Genomic DNA, 22,709 nt, shown 5'->3' with positions numbered 1-22,709 from the left:
TTCTTCACCTTAGAATCTGAATGTATATATAAACGTGGGCAGGTCCTTACCGGTGAAGGGGATGAGAGGTTGTGTCTGCAGCTGCCGGAGATGCACACAAGGGCCATAATATTAGAACAGAACATAAGAATGGCCATACTGGGGCAGACCAATGGTCCATCTAGCCCAGTGTCCAGTCTTCTAACAATGGTCAGTGCCAGGTGCTTTACAGTGAATAAACAGAACAGGGCAATTTATCGAGTGATCTATCCCCTGTCATATAGTCCCAGCTTCTGGCAGTCAGAGGTTTAGGGTCACCCAAAGCATAGGGTTGCTTACCTGCCCATCTTGATTAATAGCCATGAACGTATCTCATTCCTTTTTTAACTCAGTTATTCTTTGGGCTTTTGCAATGTCCCCTGGCCATGAGTTCCACAGGTTAACTATGCGTTGTGTGAAGAAATACTTCCTTATGTTTGTTTTAAACTTGCTGTCTACTAATTTCATTGGGGGTCCTGATTCTTGTGTTATGTGATGGGGTAAATAGCACTTCCTTATTCACTTTCTCCACACCAGTCATGATTTTATAGACTGCTATCATAGCCCCCTTAGTCGTCTCTTTTCCAAGCTGAACATTTCCAGCCTTTTTAATCTTTCCTCATAAGGAAGCTGCTCCATACACCTAATCATTTCTGTTGCTCTTCTCTACACCTTTTCCAATTCTAATATATATTTTTTGAGATGGGGCAACCACATCTTCATGCAGCAGTATTCAAAAGTCCCATGGATTTATATAGTGGCATTATGAAATTTTTCTGTATTATTGTCTATCTGATCCCCAATGGTTCCTAACATTGTTCGCTTTTTTGACTGCCACTGCACATTGAGTGGATGTTTCCAGAGAACTATCCACAACAACTCCAAGATCTCTTTCTTGAGTGGTAACAGCTAATTTAGACCATCATTGTATATGTATAGTTGGGATTATGTTTTCCAATGTGCATTACTTTGTATTTATCAACACTGAATGTCCTCTGCCATTTTGTTGCCCAGTCACCCGGTTTTGTGAGATCCCTTTGTAACTCTTCGCAGTCTGCTTTGGACTTAATTATCTTGAGTAGTTTTGTATCTGCAAACTTTGCCACCTCGCTGTTTACCCCTTTTCCCAGATCACTTATGAATATGCTGAACAGCACTGGTCCCAGTACAGAGCCCTGGGGGACATCACTATTTATCTATCTTCATTGTGAAAACTGACCATTTATTCCTACCATTTGTTTCCAGTCTTTTAACTAGTTACCAATCCATAAGAGGACCTGTCCTCTTATTCAACGACAGCTGAGTTTTCTTAAGAGCCTTAGGTGAGGGACCTTATCAAAGGCTTTCTGAAAGTCCAACTACACGCATCAGTCACTAAAAGCCCATAGTGCCAAAGAGCAGGACAGGGATGTGCCCCCGTGGCTGCAGTGCCTGGATCCCAGCCACAGCCTGGGCTCCGTGAGGACCCAACGGGGGCCATACAACCTGCAGGCTCTGGGGTGAGATTGAGCCCTGAGGGTGATGGGGTGGAGGTGACACTGGAGCTGGCTGCAGCAGGGCTCCAAGGTGCACAAATGAGAGCAGTAGCTCTCCCACACTTTGTAGAGTGTCGTGTGCTCTCAGCCAGCTCTGGCAGCCATCGCCCCTCAGCCTGATCCCGCTGCCTGGCCTGCAGCTTGCCGCAGGGACCACCCTCCCCACTGGAACTGAGGAGGAAAGGGGGGCTTTCGGACCCACTTGCACAGTGGACAGCAAGAATGTGGCACTGGGGTCCATTCTGCTCCCGGAGTAGGGTGACCAAATAGCAAGTGTGAAAAATCGGGACAGAAGATGGAGGTAATAGGAGCCTGTGTAAGGAAAAGCCCCAAATATCAGGACTGTCCCTATAAAATCAGGACATCTGGTCACCCTATCCCGGAGACACTGTTGAGGCTTCTTATCTAGCATCAGGTAGAGCTGCAAAACCCCAGAGGCCTCAGCCCAGGTGAGAAGGGTTGATGCCGTGGTGCTGGGTGATGCCAAGAGAGCAGGGAACTGCTGGAGGATCAAAGAAACTGAAGTGTGCCCCACAGTTAGAGGAGAAGAAGGCTGGGCCAGTGCTTTGGGCACTAGCCTGCCACAGAAACAACCAAAGTCAAGTCCCTGCTCCCCTCAAGCTTCCTGTGTGACTCTAGGCCCTCCTCTTCCTCAGCCCAAACAAACAGAAACTTCTGTCCCAAGCAGAGCTCTGCTCTGGACCTATAAAGAAAGAAATGCCAGAGCCTCCATGGAGCCCTCTCGGGAGTTTGCTAGTGATTTTCCCCTGAAAGGCGTTCAGGTACTCCAGTGATGGGTAGCAGGACAAAACCCTAACACAGAGAGCAAGATAGTTCATCTGGGTAATAGGGGTTCACATCACTGCCCTAAATCGTGGGGGCTGTGTGGATAAATACAGCCAACTCTTTCCAGCACTCCAATCCCATGACAATGGGGCCATGCCAGTACCAGAGACATGGGATCTGATCCTGCCACTAACATGTGAGCGTTCCTTCCTTATAGGACTAGGATGGTTGCCACCTTTCCAATTGCTGGTAACTGGCCCCCGAAGCCCCCCCCCCACCTCTTCCTCCCCAGGTCCCACCCTTGCACCACCTCTTCCCCCAGGCCCCACCCTTTCTCTGTCTCTTCCCCCAAGGTCCCTCCCCCCCGACACTCACTCCTCTCCCCCTCCCCTCATCGCTTGGCTCCCTCTGCTCTGGGGCTTGGACAGGAGCTGCTGCAGCCCGACAAAGAGCCTGCCTGCAGGTAGAAGGTGGCCCTGGCTGAGCAGGGACTGGCACATGTTAATGACCTGGCGCCTGCCCCCATCCTGCGGTAGCTGGACTTTTGGTGTCCGCTCAGTACATCTGACTGGACATTGCAGGTGCCCTTTTCAACTGGCCTTTCTGGTCGAAACCTGGCAACCCTAAATGGCACCTGGACACAGAAACCAAAAATTGAACTGTCCAGGTAAAACTCAGATGGGAGACAACACCACAAGGCCGCCAGAATTAAAAGGTTGGGAAGCGCTTGCCTCATACGAAGTGCTGGCACTACAAGGGCAGAGTTAAGGGTATCGGACTCAGCATTTCCACGTTGTTGTAGGTTTGCGTATGTGCATGTCTGTGTCTGTGTAACATTAATTCTGAATTTCCTCCTTTTCAGTTGTTTATGTTATTTTAAAACACACTAATGCTGCATTCTGCTTTCTTTCCTTTCTCGCTTCTGATTCCTGTTTACAGCCCTAACTGCAGGAAATGAAGGCCCTTTTGTCTGGCAATTACTCTCCGTTCTGTAGAGTAGCTGCAGGGTCCGACCCCTGGAGCGAATGCTCAGGGACGCCAGCGGGAGCTTGGCCACTGAGAACGTTTCGAGCCCGTGTGAAAGAGGATAATTTGCAGTGACTCAAAGCTGCATTGTCCCTATTCAGAGTTCCAGAACTGCTCTAAGTGTTTCCAATGCTTCTGTCACCCGCCTGTGAAGGGACAAAAAGCAGCTTTGCCACCTCTGTGAGCAGAGACTGATCCGGCTGGTGGGTCTGTGCCGACCCCAGGCAGACTCGGCTACACCCCAGCCCAGCGCTCAGAGCACTGCGCTGCCAGCACTGGCACCTGAGCTGAACACAGAGCAATGGAGGTCGAGAAGAGCAGCCTCTGACCTCGAGGCACTCGCTGTTTGAGACCTACAAAAGGAAAGACAACAGCTCCATCCCAAGGAATCAGCGTTTCCCTGGTTGGTCTGCTCTGGTGTTCGGCTGATGGGCCAGACCCAGGAGCTGTGCTACATGGGAAAGAACTGCCAATAAAATGGGTTAAAGACAACCCCAGCCTGGCAGTCTGTCCTCCCACGGCCACACCCGGTGGCCACTGCACATTGCCCAGCTCTCTTCTGCCAGTCTCAGGGGAAAGGCAATTCCAAGCAGTAGGAAATAGCTCGCCAAGAGCAGTATGAGCACTCGCTCCTCCAAGGACACCAGCAGACGTTCTAAGGCAGGGCGTTCCCGTCTTACCCGCAGTCAGTGCGGAGAAGGAAAGTAACAGGCTATCCCTGCCTGCCCCGGTCAGCCCTGCTGGCTATAACCTGCCACAAGGACAGTGCCAGGGGCCTGGCCTTGGGAACGAACTCACCTTCCAGCTGCAGCAAGGCTGCGCCCAGCAGTAGCCCCTGCAGTGCAATCCACACTGCTGCCATGCTCTCCCAGGCGCTGGGACGGTCGGTGAAGATGGACTCGAGGCAAAGGGTGAACCTATTCACTCGCCCCCAAGCTGCTGCGCTGCACGTGGGCCTGGGGCGCTGTAGCTCCCACCAGTTTGTCGTCCACACACCTCAGAAGGCTCCTCTCCCTGCTGGGTGCACGCTGGTGCCTGTTGGCTGAGTGGAGGGGAGTGTGTGTGTGAACTCCAGCTTTGTTGCCTGCAACTTCAGTTTGAAAACAGGGCTGCTTAATGAGCCCTCCTCAGAGCGCAGGCAGGAGGGGGTGAGCACAAACCTTCCTGTTTCCTGCTGCATGGCAGGAGAGCTGGGATCCGCCCCTGCCAAGCCAGTGTCGCAGCCAAACAAGCCCCTTGCCGTAGGAATTTGCTTTTTCTAATTCCTTGAACGATAACTAGCTGCCCACCCCTAGCCCCAGGCCCAGGCCTGGTTGTATTTACAGCCCATGTCCTGTGCTGTGTCCTTGTTTAAACGAGTGGTGCAAAATGAGAGTAGGTTTCTTCTCTGCTCCCCCCTTCCCCGGATCCCTGGTCTGCCAGACTAACCAAGCAGGAGCATTTGCTGCACTCCAGACAGACAAAGAGACAGACAGACATTTACCAGGGTGCCAGTCCCAGGCTGGGACCGCTTTTTACCATAGCGTTGAGCTTTACGCATAGGCAGTTCTGTAGCATCCGATCCCCTGATACAGGGTATAGTGTTGCCCAGCAGTTAGATCACAGACTCACACCTTAGGAGGTGTAGGCTGTTGTCTCGGCTCTGTCACACATGTGCTGCTCCAGCACTGCCCTACCACACTGGGAGGGCTTCTTCATGAATGCTGGTGAAGTGCTTTGAGATCCTCGGCTGGAAAGTGCTACAGAAGGCAGTGCCCGAAGTGCAGATCAGTGCTAGAAGGATGCAAAGGGCTGGGTGGGCCAATGGTGCTGGTGCTGTGCCAATGTCGGTGCATGCCTCATTGTGGCTAGCCCTGGGCTGCCCCAGGTCCCAGTCCCATGGCGTGTCCAGGGACCATTCCCTATCCAGAGAGCTATGGCCATCCTGCTGTGCAGAGACTGGTCTTGGAGCACACACAGAGCTTGCAGCACCACTGCTCTCTGGCAGTTTTGACCTATCAGACACAGGGATCCCGCTGGGTCGAACTAAACCCCAATTTTTTTTTTTAAATGTCGACAAATTGGAAGCACCATTGTTTTGTTTTGGGCATTTTTAACAAAAGCAAAGGAATTAAGGGCTAGAGTCACAGACCTGGAGGGGGGCAAAGAGGTGGTGGTCCTGTGCCCCCTGACACTCTGGAGTCCAGTGGTTAGAGAACTCCCCACGCTGGTATCCCCACTCTAGACAGGGACTTGAGCCCGGCTCTGCCCCCTGCTGGGTGAGTAGCCTCTCACCTTCGCTTGTTGACGCTGTTCCACGTGGCATCAAATCCTTGCCCAGGCCTTGGGCCGGAGTGAGACAATGAGAACGACTCTGTAGCCCAGTGGGCGGGACACTTAGCTGGGGGTGAGGGAGACGAGCCTGGGCTTCAGTTCCTGCTCCCCTGAATACTGATTTATTATACAAAGTGAAGCAGCTTCAACAGGAGAGCCTGAGAGTGACCACCCGCCAGTAGTCCATAGCTGGTGCTTAGCACTGCTCCAGAAGGGGGGTCTCAACACGGGTGCGTTACCCACTGGCTAAGGGTCACGGAAGGGAATGGGACCGGAATCCCCTTGGGAATCCAGTCCAAAGTCCCAAGACACTTCACTTGGGAACAATTGAAACCCCACACATCCCAAAACCAGGAGTCCAGCCCCCAAAGCGTGAGACTGGCTTCCAATCAGGAGATTCAGAAAAAAAATACACTGTGGAGTGGGGGTGGAGCTTTGCTTTCTGGGGTCCAAGCATGGAGGTTGCACTCGGACCACATTTTTCCACATCTCTCCAGTCCCAGAGGCTGGAACCAGGCTCCTTTTTTCTATGAAAGTCGAGATTTATTCTCCTGGTTCCAGGCGAGGGGACTTCAAGAAAAAGCCCAGTTATCACGAGACTTGAGATAAAATTGCAAGAGTTGGTGATGCCTTGAATTGACTAGATGTTGCTTGGCTCTTGCCCCAGCCAGGACGGCGCATCGAAGCCCTGCGCTGTAATGTGGCCCCACCCACCCTAGTTCCACAGGTGTTTAGTGCAGGGCAGAGGCCGGTAGACGCTGTAGTGCCCGCAGGCGGTGTCTGCACTTGATTTTGCACCATTTCCACTTTGAGGCAGGCTGGCCCCAGACCTTCCAACCAGTGTCAGTGAACCCTGTGTGACACTGGACAAGGTAAAATATCGGAGGCTGCTGGCGTTTTTCTAAGCCAGTGCCCCTCTCCCCCCCCGACTGCTGCCCTCAGCAGAGCTGCACCGGTTCTAGTGATGATGGGAGACTGGAGGGAAAGAGACAAATGCAGACAAGGCCCTGAGTGCACAGAGTGGCACTGGGATGTTTGGCCAGTCCCTGCAAAGGGAAACACCCCACTCAGAGCACATGCAGCGCTCCTGCTGCAGAACCAGACTGCGCAGAGAGCCCCTGCGCCGAGCGCACTGGAGACTGGGTCACAACACGGGGGCAGGAAGGACGGGAGGAGTTTGCACCATCCCATTTTAAATGGTTACTACCGAGGTTTGATCCCAAGGACTATTCCTATCGTTCACCCCATAGCAGGACTTGGCAGGGAGCTGGGGCTCACAATAGCAGGACATTCCAGAGCAGGCAGGAAGTGCTGCAATGAATGTAAACAGAACATGCTTGAGGAGAACACGGCTACCTAGCAGGAGAGGTGCTGGGGCAGCTCTAGCCAGCCCTGGTTTGGTTCTCAGATGCTCTCTCACTCCCTAGCACCCCGCTCTCAGCCTCTAGCAGGTGGCAACTCTCGAACAGTCAGGGGTCCCTCGCATGGCTTCAGAAATCCACCCGCCTCCTGGCCAGGGCATGAGCTTGTGATGCAGGATCCTGCAGGGAGGGACCAGAGGGGAGAGACTGGGTGAGTGTGTGCATCAGCGAGGTACATGTAGGGAAGACAGTGAACCCTTGTCCTTTGTCACCTGCCCCTAGCATGGTCTGAGCCATCAGTGGCAGCTCTGGGGAGGGCAATTGGAGACTGCTGTGCAGTGTGCACCTGCTCTGAGCATGACGCTTAATACACCCCCCCGCACTAGCTTCCCACTTGGGGCAGAGGCAGTCGACATTTTTGGCAGCAAAGCCCATTGTAACTGCAGCCTGAGAGACGCTGGTCGCTGGTGAATGACAACAGCGTTGTCAGAGGTGTGTTAACTGGCCATCAGACAATGCAGAGCGGTGGAGGGAAACATGGCCCTGATTACAAGGAGTTTGTTTAGAAACAAGAGAATCCTTTATAGAAGTGATCCACCCCAGAACACGGTAGCAGCCGCAGTCTGACTGGGGCAATTCGAAAGAGGGTAATAGGCTTTGGGGAGATGCTCCCCTAACACCTGCTCTCAATTTGGTCCATAAGAGGCAGGGGTCAGTGCAAGGAGGCTGCATTTGTAGCATGGTGCAGTTGCAAATGAATGGAAATAAGCCGCATGTGCAATTGGAAAGAAGTTTTCATACAAAAGTGGGGTCCTAGTCTGAGAATGACACCCAAGTCTGCCACGTGCGTGTGCAGGTGCCACACACACTGTAGCAGGGAGAGGGGACTGTGCTTGCATCTCTTTGCTCACTAGCACAGACCTCCTGTCCTGCCTGGGCCGTTGGGTGTGTAATGTCTGTGTCTCTCACAGCTCCTGCTCCCCTCGACGTCTGCACCCACCGAAAGAACCTCTGAGCTTCTCCTAGATGCTCTGTGATCTGGATGGGGCAAGCCTGGTGCATGTTCCTCTTGCTCTGTAGGAACTTGACCTTCTGCCATGTCATTGGCAGGTGATTTACCTGGGCTGAGCAATGTATTCTGGGGCCTCTCTGCATTGACCATGACATCAGATGTGCAGAACTTCCAGCCTCGGCGAGCAAGATCGTGGCTTATGAGCAACATGGGCCCCGATGTGGCAGCTGACCTCAGTTGAACTTGAACTCCTGACTCTGGAAGGCTGAGCCATTTCCTCTAGCTGCTCCCTGGCACTCAGTGCCATGCTTGAGCCGTGCTGATCCCTTTAACCTGAACACACCCAGCAGGTGCAGCTGGGTGTTCCTCACCCCCCTGTTCTGTAGCGTGGGGTTTGTACACACCCCATCGCAGTCTGACACCGCACAGCTCACTCCTCTAACAGGTGTTATCCAGCATGAGAATGACCCTTCCAGCTCTGACACCCGCTCACACCCCCAAACCCCAACACCCCCCCAACAACCTACACTTGCACCCTCTTCAACCCCCAAACCCTGACACTAAACCACCCCCCATTCTACCCCCCAACCCTGACACCAAAACCCCTTCTACCCCCAGACGCTGACCAACCAAACCACAAACTCAAACAAACCCTGAAAATCCATGGTAAGAAAATACATTAATAACGGTGAGCTAACAATATTTAACCTCCCCCCTCTCCAGCAGAGATTTCACCCCAAAAAGGGAGAAGTGCCACAAACTCCGTGAAGTTCATTAGGAACTTTGCTGTTGTTCTTGATTTGACATGGAAGCTGGCAGAATAAAGCCCTGCGATAGACCTGAAGATGAGCTCGGCATGGCTCAAAAACTTGTCTCTCTCACCAATGGAAGTTGGTACAATAAAAGCTATTCCCTCACCCACCTTGTCTCTCTCATATCCTGGGACCCAGACGGTTACAACGACACTGCATGCGACAGGCCGCCAGACGGTCAGATCAGACAAAGGCAGAACAAGAGCCAGTGCCTGGAAGCTGGAGTCAGCCAAGTTCAAACGGCAAATAAGACGCTGTGGATACCAGTGAGGGGAATCCCTAGATTGCAAGGGATGTGGGGGTTTCCCTCACTGGGGAATGCTCTGTTCTGACCAGTCCGAGCCATGAGGTTGGTGCAGGGATTTTGGGGTGAAGTTCTTGTGATGCAGTAGGGATGGTCTGCATGGGGGATGGGAGAGCAGAGGATGACTTTAGATGAGGAACAGTACCTGAGCCTGTAACCTGAGCCAGGAAGCGGGGTGGGGGGAGTCAACACCTTTGCCCGGGAAGCTGGACAAAGGAAGAGTACCTGCTGGAGAGGTTTTTAGTTTCAGTTTTGGGCTGGCTGGGAAGAGGCAGGGAACCCCAAGTCTGGGGTCTAAGATCCTTGCCCCCCAGAGGGCCCTGACTGAGGGGTCCTGGTTGTACCTACAAGCCCTACTTGGGACTGTGTTCCTGTCGTCTAATAAACCTTCTGTTTTACTGGTTGGCTGAGAGTCACGGTGAATTGCAGGAAGTGGGGGATGCAGGGCCCTGACTCCCCCACACTCCGTGACAGTTCTGTGCTGGCAGGTCAGCCTGGGTGATCAGCTGAGAGCTCGCCGCGGAGGTCCTTGTAGGGGGATGGGCGGGAGGCAGCACTAATTGCTATAAAGGGCAAAAGGATTTTTTCACCCTCTCAAGATCCCGGACTGGCTGAGAGGATTGGGGGGAAACCCCAAAGCTCAGCTGTGGGCAGAAAGATGCCAGCTTCCCTGGGACTCAAGCAGAGACTTGGGCACTGCTGGGCTGGGGTCATGGGGCGGCAGGGACTTGCCCAGGGGCACGTGGGGAATTCGTGGCAGCGTTTGTATATTTGTGTTTCTGCATTGATCAAAGTGTGGCCCAGGGCTCCCAGTGCCCTGAGAGAAACCTGCTCACCCCACGGTGTTCTGCCCCCCACAGAAAGGAGCTGCCCATTGGCACCACAGCGATGGGACCACTACAAGGAATCCCTCAAGGCTCTGCAATGGCTGGCGGGCTGTGCAGCCAAGGGCTGGGGGTGCTCCACAGGCGGGGGCACTGTCACTGTGAATGGGGCACAGGGCAAGGGAGGAGAGACGAGCTTTGCTCTCGTCTTATTCTCCTGTTTTCTGGCGTGTTCAGGACCCCCCACTCCACCGCCCTACATGACAGGTGGTCCTCCTTGGAGCTTCCTTTGAGAGAGGGTGGATCATCACACTGCAGAGGTCTGCACGGCTTCATGTCAGGGGCCGAGCCTGGGGCCTCAGGCGTGGGAGCTGCTGGCTCTTCCTGGGAAGGGGGAGGAGGGGTGCGATGGGAAAGGCCAGGATTGTCAGATGACTCAACGTTTCCAGCTCTCATTGTGTTTGATCCGGCCCACTGTTGCCATTAGATGGTCTGCTGAGCGTGGCTCAGCAGATCAAGGCTGGGACAGGAAGTGTCCCTGTCGCCTCTCCATCCTGGGGTCGCTGGGGAGCAGCGGTGGGACCGGCAGCTGCAGGCAGGATTTATATATCTGGTAAAGGCTGGGGGGAGGGAGGAACCCCTCACCTGGACCTGTCACGGAACTGAAGCTGCAGGGGGACCCCCTACTGGATACAGAACAGAGGCTGTTGGGGGGAGCCCCCACCCAGCACAGAAGCAAGGCCACAATAGGATCCAATCTGGAACAGAACCCCCCAATCCACTGCCCCACACACATCCAGCACCGTGACCCCCCAACCTCTGTTGCTCCCTCACCCAAATACGAGTAACCCCTGTACTCAAATCCATACTGAGCCTCTCCCAGCCCTACTGTGTCCCTCCCCAGAGGCATTGTGTGCCCCCTGCTACTTAGCCAAGAAGGGCCAGGGCTGAGCTGTGTTGGGCCTATGAGGGTGTGAGGGGGATGTCAGAGCCTGAAAATCACGAGATTAGCTTACGAATCACGAGACTATACACTCCGAACAACACTGGCTCTCGTCCTTCACCTTCTGGGGCCTGCGCCTTTGGGGGATGGAGAAGGTTCAGGACCAACTTATTCTTTGCAAAGGACACAGAGATTCTCATGCCCCTTGGAGCTGGGGGTCCTGGGCTGCGAAGTTACAGTAGCAGCTGCTCAGTGGGCTTCCAGCTAGGCCAGCCCGTGGGCACACCTGGCTTGCCTGCCCGCTGCGCTGTAAAGGTGTGAAAGTGCCACACGTTCTGGGCAGGGCCACATGCGCTGCTGACTCCCTCCGGGAAAGGAGCTGGAGCAGAGCCCAGAGCCTGCAGCAGCAGGACGGGGTCAGGTCACTTCTCATGGTCAGCTAGAGGATGCGGGCAGATGGGCCAGCCCCACCCCTCATGCCCTGAGCAGTTAGGGGGAGGGCACAGAGGGCAGTTGGGTCTTACCCAGAGCTGCCAGCCTGCTCCCCAGCTGAGGAGGGGCATGGCACAGTGGGAGCTCAACCCTGCCTGCATGGGGACAGGGATGGACCACTGGCCACCTGGTCAGCTCTGGTGGAAGGGCAGGGCTGGCAGAGGGCCATGTGGCTTGAGCTGAGAGCCCAGCCTGCTGCTGCAGGGAGCAAGCCCAAATGCAGCCTGGTCCTGGGGTTGGGCGCGGGCGTGAGGGGAGACCAGCCCAGGGAGCATGACCACAACCAGACTGGGAGAGCAGCCCAACCCTCAGGAGGGAGCCCTGACCAGCTTGGCCATGCAGGGACAGACCCTGGCATTGCAGCAGGGCCTCTGGACTTGCACTGCACCCAAGCCCCAGTGACACTGCATGGGCCAGGAGGTGCCTCTGTGAGGACTACGGGCAGAAGCTGGGCTGAGTGAGTGGAGATTGGGCTGGTGGTGGCTGTCTCAGGTGAGACCCGGCTGCTCTGCACACTGACGGGTCAGGGAAGCAGTACATTGTCCTGCCTCCCCTCAGGCTGTGTAGGGGAACCAAGCAACAGGGCCTGGTGGGAGGCCAATGGAGGCCAAGCTCCTCCACCCTCCAAGCTTAGAACCTCCCTGACTCTGCACTGAAATATCCTGGCTCCTGTCCCAGCCACTCTAAGTCTGCCTCCTCCCCCTGCCTTCCACGGAAAGAGCCACAACTCAACTCACTAGGCTCCTGGGGGCACTGTCTGGGGGATGAGACCTGGCATGGGACTGCTCTGCGAAACTGGCACTGCTAGCAGGCATAGTAGTAAGGGCGCTGGCTCCCCTCCCAGCTGAGAGAGACGCACACACACACACATGCACATACCTCCTACCTTCCTCCATGCTCCCCAGCCAGATCACACTTTGTTTGTCATGGCAGCAGGGTCTGAATGAATGCTTCCCTGACAGCAAGCTGGGTGTATTTATGTAAATACATAACTGCTCCTGCTCTGATTACATATTCAACTTTGGTGGGTGTTGGGTACAAATCACCTTGGTACTGAATGCAGGAGTAGTGAAATACGGTTACCAATGTTGTAATCATTGTAGGAATACAGGAAAGCAGGACTGTGTTTAACCTGTCCCAAATGAGGGGGCCACCCTCAGTTGAAAGAACCCTGTTAAGCTAGGGACTTGATTGTCAGAGCCCTGTGACAAGAAAAAGTGGGGGACAGATATCTCCAGTCAGAAGGCTGTACATCCTCAAGGGTCCTCCCCACTGTTCAAAGAATAAAACTAAATAGGCTTTATTTATTAATTGCTAAATGCCCCAGCAGAGCTGAAATCAGTTGTGGTAGGACCGTGTTTCTACCCTACCTGCTAAGAACTAAAAATCAGTGAGAGCTGAAATCACTTGAGAGGGGGCAGTGTTTCTGCCCAGACAGCAAAGAGCTGAAAATTACTAAGAGACTGATGTGCGGAGAGGCAGGTGGCAGCCGAAGGTACGAGTGGCTGCTGCGATAGAGAGGTGTGAGGTGTGATGAGTGAGCCGTGCAGGGTGGCCGGCAGAGCGGCGTGGCGAGCGAGTGCCCAAGCAGCGGAGCGAGTAAGGTACGTCTTTACCCCACCCAGAATCACAGAATGGTTTTAACACAGTTACGCACAGATGTCACAAAAGGCACAGAATTAAGGTAGCCAAGCCAAGTGCTCCAAAGTCAGGAACTGCCAGAAGGAAGGTCACCTGAGCAACCTGACTCAGACCCTTGTGCTTATACACCCAATCTTTAGTGACATCAGCACATGCCAGCTTTTCCAGAGGACCCTTCCCCATCAGTGCCCAGGCTGGGCAGTGCTCGCTGAACCAGGCAGCTGGTCCCCTTCCTTATTTACTGCCCACTGTTCAGATCCTGGTCTGAAGGCAGGGGAATCCTTTGTTCCTGGGTCTCACTATACCACTCATCACTGGAGCATCGGAGTACGTCCCAAACATTAATTTACTCCTCTTCCCAACTGTAAGGATAAGGCCTTCGTCTGCAGCCAGATTAAAAGAGCAGCCGAGCAGCAGCCATTAGCTGAGAAGCAGGAAGTCACATCCTCACATTCCATCTGAATTACATTAAAACAATGTAATATCAGGTTGTTAAGAAGGAGACTCTGTCCTAATGGCACCCACTGTCACCAGATAAAGAAACAGATCTGAAGATGGTTAAAGAAAACTTAGTTTGGCAGCATCCTGTCCGTCAAGAAACCACTTTTCAATAGTTGTGGTTGTGAAATCCCCATTTCTTTATTGTCTTGTCATTATGGTCCCCACTTTCCGATTGTTTATCTCTTATGGTCTCTGTCCAGTTCTTTGATTGTTCAATGCCTTGTCCCACTGCCATGCATCAGAGTATGCAAACATGGTCACTGTGAGATATGAGCTCCTTAGGGAGGGACTGGCTTCACTTGTGTCTTCCCCAGGGCTGAGCACATGGTCAGAGGTAAGAACTCACACCTGACCAATAGTCACAGGAATAAATAGTAAAGAACCTAGTTCCTCAGTGTGGGTGTCAGATGGCATCCGGAGCCCAAGTGCCACTGAGAGTCATGGGGACCTGTGCTCCTAAGTCCCACAACCCCTTTTGAGGATCCTGCTGTGAAGGACTCTGTCCTCTTGCATAGACGATAAGTCAGTAAATTCTCCCCTCTGAAACTCCACTCTGTGTTGAGTGTCACACCAAGATGCCCAGTTGCTAAAGTCTCTCTAATGCACGCACAGTCAGAAATCCTGCTGGAGGAATATCCCATAAGGACGTGTTCTCAGCACACCCAGCCCCAAACAACCAAGTACCGCTACAGCTGCAAGCCAAGAAGTCACAAAAGAAAAGCTGACAGCGCTTCACACACACAGCGGAGTCTTTCCTTTTGTTGTCAGCCAGCCAGGCTCCCCATACCTTTACATACAGACAGAGAGGATTATTCCAATGGTAGGCGCTCACTGCATGAACAGACCCGACTCTGCGCAGCCCTCCTTAATTACAAAAATCAGCCACGAGTATAAAGCACATGTCTCTCAGCTACTGGTGATAACAATAAAGATGCTATTTAATCTCAGCCAGTTACACTGATGCATAATATAGAAAATAAGGCAGGTGAAACTTAAATTGTTAGAGAGGTATTTCTTATCTAGGAAATATGGGGCTGGTGAGAAGTCGGTGTGACGGGTACCTCCTGGGTGCCACCTGGAATTAGGGTACCATTGAGCCCACTGACTCACCAGCCTGGGCTCCCTATTAGCACTGTACTGCTGACACAATCTGCAGACCACTCCGGGTCCTACACTCCCACCAGCATTCACACAGGCAAGGACACACCCAGCTGCAGTTACATGCAGTCTGACCAAACACTGCATGAACCAACAGCAATAGAGAGGCTACAGCCAAGATACCCCCAGCTTCCCAGCCTTGTACCCCAGAGCTCTGCCATCTTCCTCTGGTCAAAAACCCAACCAGTATGAATTTATTACTCCGTTTACCCCTCCATCAATGTGGAGAGGAATATGTGCACTTGTGTTAACCAAGCTGAGATTTTTCCCCAGACACTTCACTCAGAGGCACACTGGTTTAGAGAAAACAAAAAATCCCCAAGTTTATTAACTACAAAAAGATAGATTTTAAGTGATTATAAGGGACAGCAAACAGATCAAAGCAGATACCTAGCAAATAAACAAAACTACAAACTAAGCCTAGAATACTAGAAAGACAGGATATGAATTAGCAAATTCTCACCCCGGCTGATGATACAAGCAATCCAACAGGTTTCCATACACAGGCTAGACATCCTTTTAGCCTGAGACCATCACTTCCCCCAGTTCAGTCTTTGTTTCTCAGATGTTTCCAGGGGTGTCCTTGTGTGGGGAGGGAGTCCCCCAGATGATGTCACACCCCACCTAATATAGCTTTACTATATGCCAGGAACCCTTTGTTCCAAATTCAGTTCACAGCTCAGTTTGTGGAAAAATGCAGGTACCCAAAATGGAGTTCAGTATCGTGTGGTCTGATCGCATGCCCTTGCTGAGTCATAGCAGCCGTTACTTACAGGCTGGCTGAAACATTTACAGGAAGGCTAAGTCCTTTCATAGTCCATTGTCCTTGCTGATGGGCCATCAGCACTGTCTAGCTTCTTCATTGTTTATCTGAAAGGCTACCTGTGGGTGTTACTCAGAGTAAGCATATTTGGAATATAGATACATAGTAAATATTTATAACTTCAGATACAAAAAGGGTACATGCATACAAATAGGATAATCATATTTAGCAAATCATAACTTTTTCAATGACACCTCACATGACCCATCGGGTACAAAATGCATCATAATTACATCATAATCATACAACTATGAAGACTATGGGCTGCAGTGGCACAGTCAGTATCCATAAACACAAGAAGTTCATTAGCTTTCATATACAACCAGAATGATGTAGGGATCCTATAATCCTGGACTCACATGAGTTGTCCTTCCTCCTGTGCGTAGGGCTTGGAAAGGGTTTCATTCCAGGATTCATCCACAATCATGCGCAAAGTGTTACAAGAGCTGCAAGCTTTAAGCCACCCTCTGTGACCACATTCCTACTGCAAGGGACTGTCTCTCCGCACGCAGGACATGACAAACACCCCACTGCCTTTGGTTCTACACGGATCCTTCTGGGCAGGGCAGCATGCTCCAGGAATGGGGGGCAAGAGAATAGGTGGCTGTGATCCAGCTTCAGACTAATGAGATGGAGCTGTTGGAGTCAGGGCAGCCCATGCTGCCTTTAAGACTCTTGATTTTCATGCACAATGCACTAAAGTGACTCTAGAGGAGGCAGCTGCCATTACTAGCAGAATGCTAGGTGGAAATGACACTGTTCAGCCACTAGGGGGTGCAGTGTGTAAAATACTGATTAAGCGAATCTCCAGTGAGCACCTCTGGTGCACACCTGTCTGGGAAGGGTGTTCTGTAGTCAGTCTGTATCTGCTACTCCTGCAGTACTGTATCTGGTACTGTAGCCCTGCAGCCTAGGTCCCAGATCTCAAACCAAACACCCACAGTCTCTGGGTTTAAACCTGGTGCTAGGAATGTCCTTGAGCAGAGCTGGTGACTCCAAAGCACCAGCGTGGGTGGCCAGGTCACCTCCTGGGGCGGGACAAGTTCCCTTCCTTTGCCAAACCCTATCCCTAAAGGAAGGAAGCCCACTACCACAATGGACAAGAACTGGTGCCCCCTGCTCTCCTGTCTGCGTAGCGCAGGCATCTGTGATTGGCCTTTGATGTCACATACCAGGCAATGCAGGTCAAGGAGGGCCATGCAGCCGCAGCCTGGAGTGTTGATATTTAGAGGCCACAGGAATAGGTGTCTGAGAAATGGTCTAAGGAATACCTCAGACATGCAGCAAGGCAAACAGTGCTGTGCTGTTGTATTACACCTGCAGTGTGACTCAGACACAGGCTTTGGGGTGGCAGAGTCAGCTTTTCCAGTCTGCAGAAAAAAGATATTACACCACGGTGCTCGAGTGGTTGGCTGATTCACCCTGCTGGGTGCACACTGTGTGCGCACAGTGTACGACATCTGTGTGAAAGCCAGGCTGGGTGGCAGCATTTGTGCACACGTCCTGCGTTCTGTCCAACACCAGTGTTTTCTCCTGCTGCTAGTTTCTGAGGGCATAAAGCAGTGGTCTCAAACGTCTGTATTGGTGACCCCTTTTGCACAGCAAGACTCTGAGCACGACCCCTCCTTATAAATTAAAAACATATTTTTTATATTTATCACTATTATAAATGCTGGAGGTGAAGTGGTGATTGGGATGGAGGCTGGCAGCTCGCATCCCCCATGTAATAACCTCGCGACCCCCTGGGGGTCATGACCCCTGGCTTGAGAACTCCTCGTATAAAGGATCAGTGTGAGCCCCCTGGAAGTTCTTGGGGCTTGGGTCACAAGTACAGTTCTGAAATCAGATGATCTGAGCTTTGGGGATCAGTTTTGAAAGCCATGAAGAATAAAGAGAAGGCCCTGGCTGGTCACTGAGTTTCAGGATAAAGATTGACTGAGGCAATGGGTTAATGACCACTCAGTACAAACAGAAAGCACTTCCTCCTCTCTGACTGCCTCGTTCTCTTCTAACGTGGCCTGGTAATTACAACTCTCTTCTCCAGATGTCCCCCAGACCCCGGTCATTAGTTTGATCACCATTTTACTGGGAAGTGTCAGGCTCTTGAAACTTTGCTGAGAAAGTGCATTGATTCACCTACCTGGCTTTTATCTGAAGAGCTACTTGGAAACAACGGAAAGAGACACAGTATCTATGAGGATTGGAGGGGGCGGCAGTGGGGACACCAATGGGGTCAACATAGCCTGAAGGACAAATATGATCAAATCCCTCTAAAAACACCTCTGTGGTGCCCACCAGTTCTGAGTTCCTCTCCCTCCGAGTTAGTCCTTCCACTGGATTTCCCAGTACGTCCTATCTCCTAGCTTGTAAGTTCTTTGGGGCAGGGACTGTCTCTTTGCCATGAATGGCTCTGAGCACTGGTATCTAACCAAGAATAAGTAGATAATAAACAAGTAGCTTTTCTCCCTATGCTTGGAGAATCCAGCGCTGCCATACCAGTTCTCCCAGTGCAGTCACTACTCCTACCCCCATCACCAGTCCTCATCCCCAATCATTGCTCCGACCCACCACGATCACCCAGACCTCCCTCTCTGTCACTTCAGACATTGCTTGTGCATATAGGCTGAGACAAGCTTTTACAAGGAGGTAAATATTTGGAGTCTCTTTCACCAGCCTCTAAATCCCTGGGGTGCAGCATCCTCTCAGCCGAACAATTCCCCAGAGGTAAGAAGTAGTAAAAGAACCATCCCGCAGCCTGGTGGCTCTTCCCACATGCGCTGCAGTGACAACAGCCACTTGGGGTAGCCAGGTGTTTGTGGGGCATGCTGCTCCACGGGCTGCCTGCCTCTAGTCGAGCCGGCTGTGGGACTAGGAGTCTGGTGAAAGGTGCTTACCTCGCAGCCGGTGCCGATGCCTGCGCTGATGGTGCTGGAGCTGTCTCGTCTGCCTGTTGGGCCCCTGCAGGCCCCTCCTCCCCTGTCCCTCTGGCCAGGTGCAGCAACACTGGCACACCTGGAAGCCCCAGCTCCAGGGGAGGGAAGCCAAGCCCAGCAGGAGGAGTGCCGAGAGCATCTCGAGGAGAAACACTCCCAGCCAGATCCTGGCTCCGAGAAGCAACTTCCCACAAGAAGTTCTTTCCAGTCAAAGGATCCAAAGGCGAGGCTCCTGCTCCCACCCTGCCTGGGCGGCTCTCCCCTCTGCCTGGCTCCAGCCCCTCCGCTGGGGAAGGTATTGGGAATTTGTTATGAAGCATGTTTTTCAGTTGCTTTTGTACTTTTTTCCTCCTTTTTTATCCCCCCTTCTTCTTTTTGAAGTTGCGGACAATGGGGGAGGAAGGCATGTAGGCCCCATGCTGTGAGGGGGCTGCGTGGCGCCACAGGGGCTGCTTTCTCTGCACCATCTGTGACATCAGAACAGCGAGGGGGGGCAGCACCACCAGGAGTTGGGCGCAATATTGTGCAGAACTAAATTAACTGATCAGTGGAGAAAAAGGGCAAACAGCGTCTTTGTGGTTCCTTCTCAGCACCAGCCATCTCTGCCTTTAACCCCTTTCTCTGCCGTGTCTGCGCTCTGAGCTGGCCCAGCGAGACTGGCTCCATAAAGGAATGCCCTCCGCTTTAGAAAAGGCTGTTTTCAAACAAAATTGACCGTCCCCTGATAGATTTAACCGCTTGTCGGTTGCTCCTTTGTCAAACTGGTGTGAGACGGTGCAGCTCGGAGGGGGCCTTGGACATGTTCATTTGTCACAAGGAGACAGGCACTTTAAATGGTTACAATTACAGTTACTGCACTGGCTCCAATTATTTCATCATTCCACTACTGAAAATCATGGGGGCTTCTTTTGTTCTTATGGTTCAATCCAGTTTTTCTCCAGCCCAGTTTCCCTTTCCCCTTGTTTTCTGGGACTTTTTATTCACTCAGACAGATTTAGCAAACATAATTAAATGAAAGATTTGTACCCAGTTAGCTCCTATGCAAAGCCATCTAGCTTCCCAGCTTCACCTAGCTCCTCCCCGCCCAGCCATCCGCCCACCCAGAATGCAGATGCCCAACAAGGAAAAAACTCTCTCCTCCGGGCCCCTGCCTGCCCCCAGTGAGCAGAGCCATCAGCACCCTGCCTCAGCTCCAAAGGCAGAGCCACGTCACCTCATCTCTGTAGCTTAGTGCCTTGAGGGCTGACCCCAAACTTGAAAGTGCCCAAAGCGTGGGGCTGTTGGGTAGCACAACGCCGGCACGGCCCATGCACAGACAAGGGCCTGTCGGAAGCTTCCTTCCCTGCTGCCCAGTTGTGGGTTTGGTTTGGGCCCATCATGACACAACTGGAGCTGGCCCAACAACGCACAGAAGGAGTCACAGCCTTGTTGACAAATGTCTGCTGTGAGTTCAGTGCACTCCTGTAGATTCATAGCTGACAAGGCCAGAAGGGCTCATCCTGACCTTCCAGTCTGACCCCCTGCATAGCCCAGGCCAGAGACATCTTCTCCCCACCGCGCCCCAGTGACTCCTGCCTCCAGCCCAGCACTTTTGGATGGGACACCTCATCTCGAGCTAAAGATTTCTGGAGATGGAGCCTTAGCCACATTGCTGGGTAAGCTGTTCCAGTGACTAATTCCCCTCGCTGTGAAACATTTATTTCCAGTTTGAATTTGTCCAGCATCAGCAACCAGAGTCATCTGCTCTCAGAAAACTCCTCCCCGCGTAGGCACTTGTAGACCCCGATCAAGGCACATCTTAGTCTTTCCATTGTTAAGCTAAATAGACTGAGTCCCTTCAATCTCTCTCACTATTAGGCATCCATTCCTGTGGTTCTTCTGTGAACCCGCTCCAATTTATCAATATCCTTTGGCTGGGTGGATGCCATTTCAGTAATGGCCTCACTAGTGCCCAATACCGAGCTAAGCCTCAGCTCCCTGCTGCTGCTTGATTTCCCTTTTATACATCCCTGGGTCATGTCAGCGCCTTTTGTCACAATGCTACACTGGGAGCTTGTGCTCGGCCAATTATCAACAACGACCTCAAGGTCCTTTTCAGCAAAAGTCAGAGTCTCACGAACTTTAGCCCCAGTGTGAGTGGGACGGTGTTGCTATTTACTCTCCTGCTTAAGAAGTGTCTGTAGTCTGGTCAGAGAGCAGACACAGTAGTAAGTGACTAGCCACACGCTACAAATTATGAAGAGGAACTTGCTGGAGTGAATGGGGGCTACAGTTGTCCACAGGAATGACTTGGTGAATACTTATGAGTAACAAAGAGGCTCCTAGAGACCAGGATCAGGACATGAACAGACAAAAATGATTTATACAAATGGAATAATTCCCCCAGATCTAACTACAGCAATGTCTGTGGGGTGTGTGAGACTGTGCAATGCAGTCTTCTTGTGATGTGCAGGGGAAGGCTAAGTTGTGGTTGCTGCTGGAACATCACTGCCTGACCTTACAGCAGACTTATGGCCTGAAAAGGAATGCTATAAAAATGGCATCATAGGCTCCACTTGGGCCTTGTCTCTAGGTGTCTCCACACCCGTCACAAGGCTGCTTTTCGAACTGCCTGCCCTGCAGACTCGAAGCTGAAGCAGGAGCTGAAAGTCAAACTGTGTTCTTTCTGAGGCTTAGGCTACGTCTTCACTACCGGCCGTATCGGCGGGTAGCAATTGATTTCTCAGGGATCGATATATTGCATCTCATCTAGACGCAATATATTGATCCCCGAACGAGCTCCTGTCGACTCTGGACCTCCACCAGCGCGAACGGCGGTAGCAGAGTCGACAGGGGGAGCCGCGGATGTCGATCCCGCGCCGTGAGGACGGTAGGTAACTCGATCTGAGATACTTCGACTTTAGCTACGCTATTCACGTAGCTGAAGTTCAGTATCTTAGATCGATTTTCCCCCCAGTATAGACCAGCCCTTAGTCTAACTAGAAAGGCTTTGCCAGTTTAGCTACACAGGTCCATCCACACTGGCAAACCCCCACACCCACGCCACTTCCATGGCTATCAGTGCTGGGTGACATTGCAAATATCTGACAAGACACTGCGACAGTTAGGGAGTACATAAAGATCATGGCAAATCCCACACTACTGCCCCACCATGGCTGAGAACGGCCCTCTTGCCATCAAGAAAACCCATCTGGTCTTGTGCCCCAGCCCTCCTTACAGAAGAGGACATTCACAGAAGATGGTCTGAAGCCTGGACAGCTGCCATGCACCAAACAAAAATCTAATCAATGACCCAGCTGTGCAAGTGCCAGGCTTTCCTCCCCACAGTGCATATTGACAGCTCTAACCCACACATGCTTACTCTGTAGAGGGAAGGTGAAGGAATTGCTGAATGATGACTGTGGTGTGGTGCAAACTATTGGACACATCACAGATGACTGCCCAATTCATGTTCATCCTGGAGGTGTTGCAGCCATTCACATGGCTACCCTCTGCTCTTGATAAGAGACCTTGAGATCTAACTGGAGCCACTCTGTTGCTTTTACTGTTCCACTATTGCATATGAAAGAAGATGATAGGCAAATTCTTCTAATGCAGGCAGAGCTTAATTATAGAATACCAGGGTTAGAAGGGACTACTGATCAAAGCAGGGCCAATCTCCAGACAGATTTTTGCCCCAGATCCCTAAATGTCCCCCTCAAGGATTGAACTCGCAACCCTGGGCTTAGCAGGCCAATGCTCAAACCACTGAGCCATCCCTCCCCCACAAAACTCATACTGGTAAGACCACTTGTGCTGGTATAGCTTATACCACTTCCCCAAAGGGATACACTGTACCAATGTCACAAAGCCACAGGATCGGTGCCATGCCCCAGCTTTTCAGTAGTGTCTTGGAGAAACCACTGCCATGGGGCAGCCCCCCTAAGGAGCCTAAATCATCCTTCAGGGCAGGCCACACTGCCTCACCACCTCCTAGGCTCCAGCACTCCGTCTTCACACTGTGAGCTCCACCCAGCACATCCAGTGGAGACAGGCTTCTGGCAGAGACTTGTATACACTTCAGGGACTAGTGCACCTCAGCCAGTATTTGCAGTGACACCCAAGCAATGTTTTCCAGACACAATTGGGTTTAGTAGCCGACTGGCACACAGCATAGTCCAGTCTGGTCACACCAGAGCAAGTCACCAGCCCAGCTGTAGCGAACTCCATGTCGATTGTAGAAGGTCT

At 52.2% G+C, this 22,709-nt stretch overlaps 1 protein-coding gene across 1 annotated transcript in view; it reads right to left on the bottom strand.

The window, feature by feature from the left end:
* Positions 1-18,785, bottom strand: part of ROBO4 (roundabout guidance receptor 4) — a 381,615-nt gene extending 362,830 nt beyond the window's left edge. The window contains exon 1 of the mRNA XM_075073581.1: positions 18,444-18,785. Within this exon, the coding sequence (XP_074929682.1) occupies positions 18,444-18,621 (178 nt within the window). The 5' untranslated portion in view covers positions 18,622-18,785. The remainder of the gene's footprint in view (positions 1-18,443) is intronic.
* Positions 18,786-22,709: the final 3,924 nt, after the last annotated feature.

This window comes from Chelonoidis abingdonii, chromosome 18 (genome assembly GCF_003597395.2).
Source record: "Chelonoidis abingdonii isolate Lonesome George chromosome 18, CheloAbing_2.0, whole genome shotgun sequence".
Classification (NCBI taxonomy): Eukaryota; Metazoa; Chordata; order Testudines; family Testudinidae; genus Chelonoidis; species Chelonoidis abingdonii.
This window is presented reverse-complemented; position numbering and strand designations above follow the sequence as displayed.